Here is a 10,605-nt window from a genome sequence, read left to right on the forward strand (position 1 = left end):
GTTGCAAGGAATGAAAAGCGGACTTCTCTGAGGAGAACTAAAATGGGGCCTGCTGTGAGGATGATGTTCAGACCCGGAGGCTTCTCGGATATACGCTTCGCAGGGGTCCATCTTTGAAGAAGACATCTTAGAAGTTCCACTCCGGTATACGTCCAGGGCTATTTCTCTCAAAAGGATCCGTGTATTCTGCCCGAGATGGGATGCGAAGGGGCTCCCTGCTACAGGGAGTCCTCGACTTGCAACCGTTTGCTTAGTGACCGCTCTACGTTACAACAGCACTGAACCTATGACCGGGTTTTCACACGCACGACCGTTGCAGCATCCCTATGGTCACAGCTTCGGGTGCTTGGCAACTGGCATGTATTTATGACAGTTGCGGTCTCCCGGGGTTGCGCAATCCCGTGTGATTCACTCAACGAACTGCAGTGATTCGCTTAACGACTGTGGCAAAAAAGGATCATAAAAGGAAGGGGGAGCAGCGAGACTTTTGATGGCGCAATATTGGAAGAAAGAAGAACTACCTACAACTGAAGAATGGACACTTAAAAGTTTCAAATTTGGCAGAAATGGCAAAAATTTCTGCGTATTTGAAAGACTATTCACAAGAACGATATGTAGTATCGGGGTGAGTTGTCAACTGTACGCTGACGATACTCAGCTGTACATCTCCACCCCGAACCACCCCAACGAAGCCGCTGATGTGATGACTCGATGCCTTGAGGCCGTTCGGGTCTGGATGGGGACGAACAGACTTCGGCTCAAACCATCCAAGACAGAATGGCTGTCGATACCAGCGTCCCGGCACAATCAGCTAATTCCATTGCTGACTGTGGGGGGTGAATCGTTGGCCCCCAGGGAATCAGTGCGCAATTTAGGCGTTCTCCTGGATGCACGGCTGTCTCTAGAAGACCATTTGACGGCCGTCGCCAGGGGAGCTTTTTATCAGGTTCGCCTGATTCGCCAATTGCGCCCTTTCCTGGATCGGGACTCGTTATGCACAGTCACTCATGCCCTCGTTACTTCCCGTCTGGATTACTGCAATGCTCTCTACATGGGGCTCCCCTTGAAGAGCACCAGGAGGCTCCAACTGGTACAGAATGCAGCCACGCGGGGGATTGAGGGGAGCGTCTCGTAGCTCCCATGTAACACCTCTCCTGCGCAGGCTGCACTGGTCTTCTGGGTGCGATTCAAGGTTCTAGTTATCACCTTTAAATCGCTCCATGGCATGGGACCGGGATATCTACGGGAGCGCCTGCTACCATCAGTTACTTCCCCATCGACCAGTGCGCTCTCATAGGGAGGGCCTCCTTAGGGTGCCGTCGGCCAACCAATGTCGGCTGGCGGCCCCCAGAGGAAGAGCGTTCTCTGTGGGGGCTCCGGCCCTATGGAATGATCTACCTGTGGGACTTCGTGAAGGGGATTTTAAAAATTTGTTTGTTGTAAAACTTTTTTAATAATAATAAAAAAAGGAGGGGGGACAAGTCACTTAGCAGTCGCTTTGCTTATCAAAACAAATTTTGGGGCTCAATTATTATCGTTAAGTCGAGGACTACCTGTACAGGTGAAGCCAACAGGGGGGAGGGGGGAGGTGCTGTCACTCTCAGAAATAGCCTGCTCACGCAGGAATATAGAAGAAGGCAGACATCACCTTCCATATAGCAAAGACAATCGCATTTCAGCATTTGGTGGTTTATGAATGACACTCAGCTGCCTCTTGTGGGTTTTTGTGGTTGTGTTTTGGGTTCTGGCAGGACTCTGGATCTCTATGTTAAAGCGGACAGTTTTAAATTTACTGCACACTGTCTGGAATTTTGGTGACGAATGTTATAAAAACGATTATCTGACTGTACCCTGATTTATTTGTAGACTGCCTATATTAGTCTCATAAATAAGTCAAGGTGGAAAACATATCCAGCACACCTTCCTCCTCCTATTTTCCCCAAAACAACCCTGTGAGGTGGGTTGGGATGAGAGAGACGGACTGGCCCAAAGTCACCCAGCCGGCTTTCATGCCTAAAGTGGGACTAGAACTCACCATCGCCTGGTGAATGGCCCAAAGTCACTCAGCTGGCTTTCATACCTAAGGTGACACTAGAATTCACCATCGCCTGGTGATTGCCCCAATGTCACCTAGTCGGCTTTCATGCCTAAAGTGGGACTAGAACTCACCGTTTCCTGGTGATTGGCCCAACGTCACCCAGCCAGCTTTCATGCCTAAGGCGGGACTAGAAGTCACCATCACCTGGTGATTGGCCCAACGTCACCCAGCCGGCTTTCATGCCTAAGGCGGGACTAGAACTCACCATCACCTGGTGATTGGCCCAATGTCACCCAGCCAGCTTTCATGCCTAAGGCGGGACTAGAACTCACCATCACCTGGTGATTGGCCCAATGTCACCCAGCCAGCTTTCATGCCTAAGGCGGGACTAGAACTCACCGTCTCCTGGTGACTGGCCCAGAGTCACTTACCCAGCTTTCATGCTTAAGCGGGGACTAGAACTCACCGTCTCTAGTGATTGGTCCAAAGTCACCCAGCTGACTTTGATGCCTAAGAAAGGACTAGAATTCACCGTCTCCCGCTTTCTAGCCTGGTGCTTTTAACTGGTAGCCTAGACCAAACTGTCTCTTTTTGGTATGCAGAGATAGTCCCCAACTTATGTCCATAAGTGGCACCAAAATAGGGGGTGGTTAAATGAGTTGCACCCAATTTTATGACTTTGCTGGTCAGAAGCCGGCGGAGGAGGTCACAAATGGCGGCCACGTGGGATGCTACAGCCATCATAAATACGTGCCAGTTGCTGCGTGGCCAGTTTTGTTGCCGTGACCGTAGGGACGGTGAAGCAGTTCTGAGTGCAAGGACCCCGTCATAAGTCACTTTTTTAGAGTGCTGTTGTAACTTTGGGCAGTTGCGAAACTAATAGTTGCAAGTCAAGGACTATCAACGGTGCAAGTGCCAGGAATGCGAAGCAGAGCTCTGCCCTTCTTCCCGCGCCTGGCTGCATAACAATATTGGACGTTTGTTTTTGCCCAAAGCGATTTGCTGCTTCTCTTAAGGGGGACCAAAAAAAAAAAAAGGAATCCAGAAGCTGAGATAAAAACCACGCAGATCATTGCAGAAAGCGGTAATTGTGTCATTCTGACCCACCTCTCTCCTCCGCGATGCCCAGCAGCTTTGCTTAATCTTCCAAACCACAGCAGCCACCAGAAGCAGAGACAGGAAGCAGCTGAAAAGAAAGAAAGGAAGAGAAATAAATTCGGTGAGCTTCGGTCTTCTCCCTGGCTTGAATGTTAGAAAAATACAGCAAAACTGACTCCCTCCTGCCAGAAAAACCTCCATTGCATTGTACCTTCCACGCCTAAGGTAGGACTAGAACTCACAGTCTTCTAGTGATTGGCCCAGAGTCCAACAGCTGGCTTTCATGTCTAAGGCAGGATTAGAACTCACCACCTCTCCTGGTGATTCACCTAAACTCACCCAGCTGGTTTTCATAGCTAAGGTAGGACTAGAACTCACCATCTCCTGGTTTTCATACCTAAGGCAGGACTAGAACGCACCATCTCCTGGTGATTGGCCCAAACTCCCCCAGTTGGCTTTCATGCCTAAGGCAGGATTAGAACTCACCACCTCTCCTGGTGATTCACCTAAACTCACCCAGCTGGTTTTCATAGCTAAGGTAGGACTAGAACTCACCATCTCCTGGTGATTGGCCCAGAGTCCCACAGCTGGCTTTCATGCTTAGGCAGGACTAGAACTCACCATCTCCTGGTTTTCATAGCTAAGGTAGGACTAGAACTCATCATCTCCTGGTGATTGGCCCAGTCCTACAGCTGGCTTTCATGCCTAAGGCGGGACTAGAACTCACCGTCTCCTGGTGATTGGCCCAAACTCCCCCAGTTGGCTTTCATGCCTAAGGCAGGATTAGAACTCACCACCTCTCCTGGTGATTCACCTAAACTCACCCAGCTGGTTTTCATAGCTAAGGTAGGACTAGAATTCACCATCTCCTGGTGATTGGCCCAGAGTCCCACAGCTGGCTTTCATGCCTAAGGCGGGACTAGAACTCAGAGTCTCCTGCTGATTGGCCCAAAGTAACCCAGCTGGTTTTCATGTCTAAGATAAGACTAGAACTCACCGTCTCCCACTTTTTAGCCTGTTGCCTTAGCCATTAGACCAAACTGGCTCTCTGATTGCAACTCATTGGGAAAATGTGAAAATATGCACCCCCCCAAAAAAAAGGTGGGGGAGAGGAATCATGAGGTTTTGTCCTGCTTCCTTTTAAAAAAAAAACTTAGATAATGTCTTCTTTGGAACGCCTATGAAACTAGAAAATGAACGGCGCTTATATTGATTTATTCACCGCTAAAGATTTATATGCCAGCTCATTTCCCAAGACACGGAGCAGATTCTAGGCAAATGTTATCATTAATCGTCATTTTAAAAAAGGGAGAAAAAAACCCAGAAACAAGCAAGATGTCTCCATTTTTTCAGACGGACAGCGAAAGGCCGGAAACCAGCCGACCAACAAACCTGGTTTGGATCTGAGCTCCGTTTTAAGATTCTTATCAGCAGAACCGCAGTGGGCTGTCTTGCTTCACACTGGTTTTACAAAAGCCCTCCATTATTTTTCTCCAGGGAAGGAAGGAAGACCATTGATCGAATAGTTTTTGTAGCCAATATTCCTGCCTCCAAATCTTATGGTCATTCTTTTTGACCCAATTACCTATATGAGTTGACAGCCTCCAACTGGAAAACTCAATTTGTTCTCATTTCAAGGCCGTTCAAAAGAGGACTTTCAATAGAGCTTTAAGGAGGCGATGGCTACGGATCCACTGAACAACCGAGAGGAAAATAACAGTATGTGCTTGGATGTTGTTTCATCGTTAAGCCAAGAGAAAGGTAAGTTTATGAATAAGGAAAGGGTTAAGTCTATTGACAAACGATCCTAAAACTTCACTTTCTTGAACATATTGGTATAGATGACATCCTACTTAGTTCTGTTGTTCCCTTTCAAGACTTCACATCTATCAAAATTTATTATATCTATCTATCTATCTATCTATCTATCTATCTATCTATCTACCCATCCATCCTTTCTTCCTTTATCCATTGTCTATGTCTCTTTCTAGCTACCGATTCATTCACTCACCATTTACCAATTATCTATCCATCCATCCATCCATCATCATTTACCCATTGTCTCTGTCTGTCTTTATCTATCTATCTATCTATCTATCTATCTATCTATCTATCTATCTGTCTGTCTATCTATCTATCATCTCTGGGCCTCTGGTGGCTCAACAGACTAATGCAGTCTGTTATTAACACAGCTGCTTGCAATTACTGCAGGTTCTAGTCCCACCAGGCCCAAGGTTGACTCAGCCTTCCATCCTTTATAAGGTAGGTAAAATGAGGACCCAGATTGTTGGGGGCAATAAAAGTTGACTTTGTATATAATATACAAATAGAATGAGACTATTGCCTTACACACTGTAAGCCACCCTGAGTCTTCGGAGAAGGGCGGGATATAAATGCAAATAAAAAAAAAACTATCATCGCCTTTACTATTTTTATAAATAAGGCAGTGAACATATCTCACACACCTTCCTCCTCCTATTTTCCCCGCAACAACAACCCTGTGAGGTGAGTTGGGCTAAGAGAGAGGGACTGGCCCAAAGTCTTCCAGCTAGCTTTCATGCCTAAGGCAGAACTAGAACTCACCCACTTTCTAGCCTTGTGCCTTAGCCCCTAGACCAAGTTGGCTGCCTTGTAGATATACATCTAATGCCATAAGCAAGGATAGGTTTGTAACTACAGCGGCAACATATGTATGGTTACAAAAGACTTTGCTACCTATGCACTTATTTTCCAACAGCCGGGCATGATTGAACTCCTCAAATAAATTTAATTTAAATGCCGTAGAAGACTTCGACATGTTCTCCTTTTCCATTTGCCATTAAAAACACCTTAATTTTAATTTTGGTTCTTATCTTGGGAAACTTGTTCTCCAATGCTAAGGAGGTGATTTCTCTTAAGGGCACCCAACTGGATGTATTTGCATGGTCCTGCACCTATTTTTTTTTTTTTTTTTGCAGTCTTGCCACAAGGAGGCAGCGGTTCTCCGTTGAGTGCACCAAAGCTGGTGGAGATTTTATTTTAGATTGGTCATCATCAGCGTGGCTACAAATAGCAGGAGGGCAGAGCTATGGCCACCTTGTCAAAAGCATCGGGATTTTGAATTGGTCTAGTTCAGTGGGGGTCCTCCAGCCTTGGCCACTTGAAGGCCTTGTGGACTTCAACTCCCAGAATTCCCCAGCCCAGCACTGCCATGGTTAATTATCCTCAGGGCCAGCTGGGGAATTCTGGGAGTTGAAGTCCACAAGTCTTAAAGGAGCCAAGTTTGCAGACCGCTGGACTAGTATATTAAAATATAAAATGCCAACACAGAAGCGGGCATATCGTCCTATATTTCCCACAATTAAGGCGAGGACGGTAGAATCGCAGAATATCTGAGTTGTGAAGGACCACAAAGAAGAGGGAGTCCATATGTTCTCTAAACTTAGGGTCTCCAACCTTGGCAACTTTAAGACTTGTGGACATCAACTCTGGGAGCTGAAGTCCACAAGTCTTAAAATTGCCAAGGTTTTATAAAGTTTTATTTTTACAATCATATCAAATAGTTCATCCAATGTACAGTTATATACAATTAAATATAATTAATGCAGGGTCGGGTCTGCCCAGTTACCATTTTAGAACGGTGGGGAGGGAGAAAAGAGAGAGTAGGAGGTAGGAAAGAGGAGAAGAGGAAGGAAGAGGGGTAGAAGAGGGAGAAGGAAGGTGTAGGGTGGAGGGAGGAGAGGATGTAGATAAGAGAAGGAGACGAAGGTCTGGAAAGTAGAAGAAAGTAGAAGAGGGAAGAGTGTTAAAAAGGGGGGTGGTGACTGGGCAAGCCCGACTAATTGTATTAAAATTGCCAAGGTTGAAGACCGTCTATACCACCCGAAGACAAAGACAAGAACCAACGGATGGAAATTAACCAAGGAAGAGAAGCAACCTGGAACTAAGGAGAAATTTCCTAACGGGAAGAACAATTAATCAGTGGAACCGCTTGCCACCAGAGATTGTGGCCGCTTCATCACCAGAAGCTTTTAGAGAAAAGACTAGACAACCATTTGTCTGAAATGGTATTGGGTGTCTTGCTTGAGCAGGGGGTTGGACTAGAAGACCTCCAAGGCCCCTTTCAACTCGGATAGTCTTTAATCCGCGAAAGAGGTGGCCTTACAGGTTGACCTTGGTTCAACCCACTATTTTTTATTTGTATTTTCTTTCCCCCAGAAAAGAACCCATGTGAGGATGTTCTCATGTGATCAAAATTCAGACGCTTGGCCGCTGACTCATCTCTATGACGGTCACAGTGATTCCCTTTTGCGACCTTCTGACAAGCAAAGTCAATGAGGAAATTAGATTCACTTGACCACCGTCTTCCTGACTTAACAACTGAAGTGTTTCACTTAACAACGGTGGCAAGAAAGGTCGTATAATGGGGCAAAACATGCTGAACAACTGTCTCGCTTAGCAACAGAGATTTGGGGCTCAATTGTGGTCGTACGTCAAGGGCAACCTTGTATGTTGAAGACGCTGACAGCTATATATATATATATATTTTTTCAATTTATGTGCGTCAGTACACGTCAATGTAACTTCAGAACCGCTCACAATTTTTCACGTGGCCCCTCAGGAAAATTAATTGCCCGCCCCTGATATAATAAGAACATAATAATTTGGTGTCGTGCTACCGTACCTGAAAAACGTGACAAAGAACTGCACCAGATCCATAAAGTTACTGTGCTGTGAAAATGCAATCTGTAAAAAAAAAGAAAAACAAAATTAACTATTGCGATTGCAATTATAACTCTGCCTGATGCCTATCCTTAAATCTTTGCTCAGAGAGTTTAATAATCAACGGTTTGCATTAAGTCCCAAACAAGCTTAGAAGACATAAACCAAAAATGTATTTCCCCCCCCCCCAAAATTCTCACTCAAGACACATGGGGAAGTAAATGAATACGCTCTCAAACACAACGTTTGGAAAATCTGGCCCCTAATTAAATGAAATAAAACAAATATTTAATGAATAAACTTCCTCCTCCTGTTCCTTCCTCCTTCCTTCCTCCTGTTTTTTCATACATCATCACACTGGCAAAGGTGCCTAATACAGTAGTCCTCGACTTACCACCGTTCATTTAGTGACGGTTCAAAGTTACAACGGGACTGAAAAAAGGGGCTTAGGAACCGTTTTTCACACTTACGACCGTTGCAGCCTCCCGGTGGTCACGCGATCAAAATTCAGCCGCTTGGCTTCTGACTCGTATATATGACGGCCGCAGTGTCCCGAGGTCACGTGATCCCCTTTTTGCGACCTTCTGGCAAGCAAAATAAATGGGGAAGCCAGATTCATTTAACGGTCGTAAATATGAAAACATGTTGACAAGTTTCTTTATTCGGTGTCGCTGTAACGTCAAACGGTCACTAAATGAACTGTTGTAAGTCGAGGCCTATCTGCAGCCTTCAGGTGTATCTCCATTATTTCCCGTTGCGCAATAGCTGACTGTTGACTTCATGTGGTTCTAAAGTCATATTTCACTATTCAACATTTAATTCCTCGATTGTCAAGACCGATTAATCCCCCCCACGCAGCTGAAAATATAAATAAAATCCACGCAGATCATTATTTTAAACACATACAGACACACACACACACACACACACAAATACAATCAATTGAAGACAACCATTGTTTAAAAGAGGCGCAAACCTGAAAAGAGAGATGAAAGGAAAACGTAAACATGTCATGGAGATAAAAACCTTAAGGACAGCAGCAAAAATAAAAAAGAGGATTATTAAAAGGTCCTTGGGAATCTGTTTTTTGTTTTTTTTTTAAAAAAAGGCCTTTTCTACTGCCAATCTTGTTGCCTTGGGAAGACTCGGCTCTCCCTGAAGGACTACGGCTTTATTTATTTAAAATACTTTTAGATCTTATCTAATTATAAATGTATAATTGTGCTGTAAATGTACAATTGTTTAAAAAGTGGCACTAACAGCGAGGCCGGCTGGGATCAAAGAGAGGATCGCGCAGTCCCCGGTAATGGGCCGCCAGCCATCTTGGCATCAGAAGACAGCCAGAATGCCGTGGATTATGGAATCTGCCTTCCTCTCTTGCAGGCTTTTGCCATCTCCTTTGTTATCTACTAGGTGGGTAATGGAGCCAACCGGGGAACCAAGAGGAATGCCCAGTTGAGTGTGGGAAGGAGGCCGAAGCGGAGCTTCCAAGCTCCCTTGAGATGTTTCCAACAAAACGAAGGTCTTCAACCTTGTCACGTTTCCAACTGATGTCATTTTTCATGCACACCATATACCCTCTCTAGTCATCTCTCTCCCAACCTATCTACCTACCCAACTATCACTTTATCTCTACATCTATCCAGCCATTCATTCATTTATCCATCAAATAATCCATCCACCCACCCATCCCTATCTACCTAACTTTGTATGTATATATGTATGTGTATATCCTATCTATCTATCTATCTATCTATCTATCTATCTATCTATCTATCTATCTATCTATCTATCTATCATCTATCTATTCTCCCATCCATCCATCCATCCATCCATCCCTACCTACCTACGTATGTGTATAAAGGTAAAGGTAAAGGTTCCCCTGGCACATATGTGCTAGTCGTTCCCGACTCTAGGGGGCGGTGCTCATCTCCGTTTGAAAGCCGAAGAGCCAGCACTTTCCGAAGCCGTCTCCGTGGTCATGTGGCCGGCATGACTCAACACCAAAGGCGCACAGAATGCTGTTACCTTCCCACCAAGGTGGTCCCTATTTTTTCTACTTGCATTTTTACATGTTTTCGAAACTGCTAGGTTGGCAGAAGCTGGGCCAAGTAACGGGAGCTCACCCCCTTACATGGCAGCACTAGGGATTCGAACCATTGCTGACCTTTCGATTGACAAGCTCAACGTCCTAGCCCCTGAGCCACCGCATCACATACGTATGTGTATATCATCTATCTATCTATCTATCTATCTATCTATCTATCTATCTATCTACTCTCTCATCCATCCCTACCTATTTATCTTTGTATATATGTATGTATGTATGTATGTATGTATCTATCTATCTATCTACCTACTCTCCCATCCATCCATCCCTATCTATTTATCTTTGTATGTATGTATGTATCTATCTATCCTTTCATCCACCCTTGCATCTATCCACCCAACCATCCACCTCTCCATGCATCAATCCATCCATCCCTATCTATTTATCTCCATCATCTCTTTCCTAATTCATCCATTCATCCACATCTCTTTCTCTCTCTTCATCCATCCATCTCTCCGTCCATCCACCTATCCATCTATCCCTATCTATCTCTGTCATCTCTCTCCTCATTCATTCATCCACATCTCTTCTTTCTCTCTCCATTCATCCATCCATCTCTCCATCCATCCATCCATCTCTTTCTCTCTCTCTCTCTCTCTCTCTCTCTCTCTTTCTCTCCTCATTCATCCATAACTCTCTCTCTTCATCAATCCATTTT

At 45.0% G+C, this 10,605-nt stretch overlaps 1 protein-coding gene across 1 annotated transcript in view; it reads right to left on the reverse strand.

The window, feature by feature from the left end:
* The window catches only part of ATRN (attractin), a 241,010-nt gene that overhangs the window by 56,177 nt on the left and 174,228 nt on the right, over window positions 1-10,605 (reverse strand). The window contains exons 25-26 of the mRNA XM_058192126.1: window positions 7,800-7,861; window positions 3,146-3,224 (exon numbers count right to left, since the gene is read on the reverse strand). Of these exons, the coding sequence (XP_058048109.1) occupies window positions 3,146-3,224; window positions 7,800-7,861 (141 nt within the window). The remainder of the gene's footprint in view (window positions 1-3,145; window positions 3,225-7,799; window positions 7,862-10,605) is intronic.

The sequence above is a fragment of the Ahaetulla prasina genome, chromosome 8 (assembly GCF_028640845.1).
Source record: "Ahaetulla prasina isolate Xishuangbanna chromosome 8, ASM2864084v1, whole genome shotgun sequence".
NCBI lineage: Eukaryota > Metazoa > Chordata > Lepidosauria > Squamata > Colubridae > Ahaetulla > Ahaetulla prasina.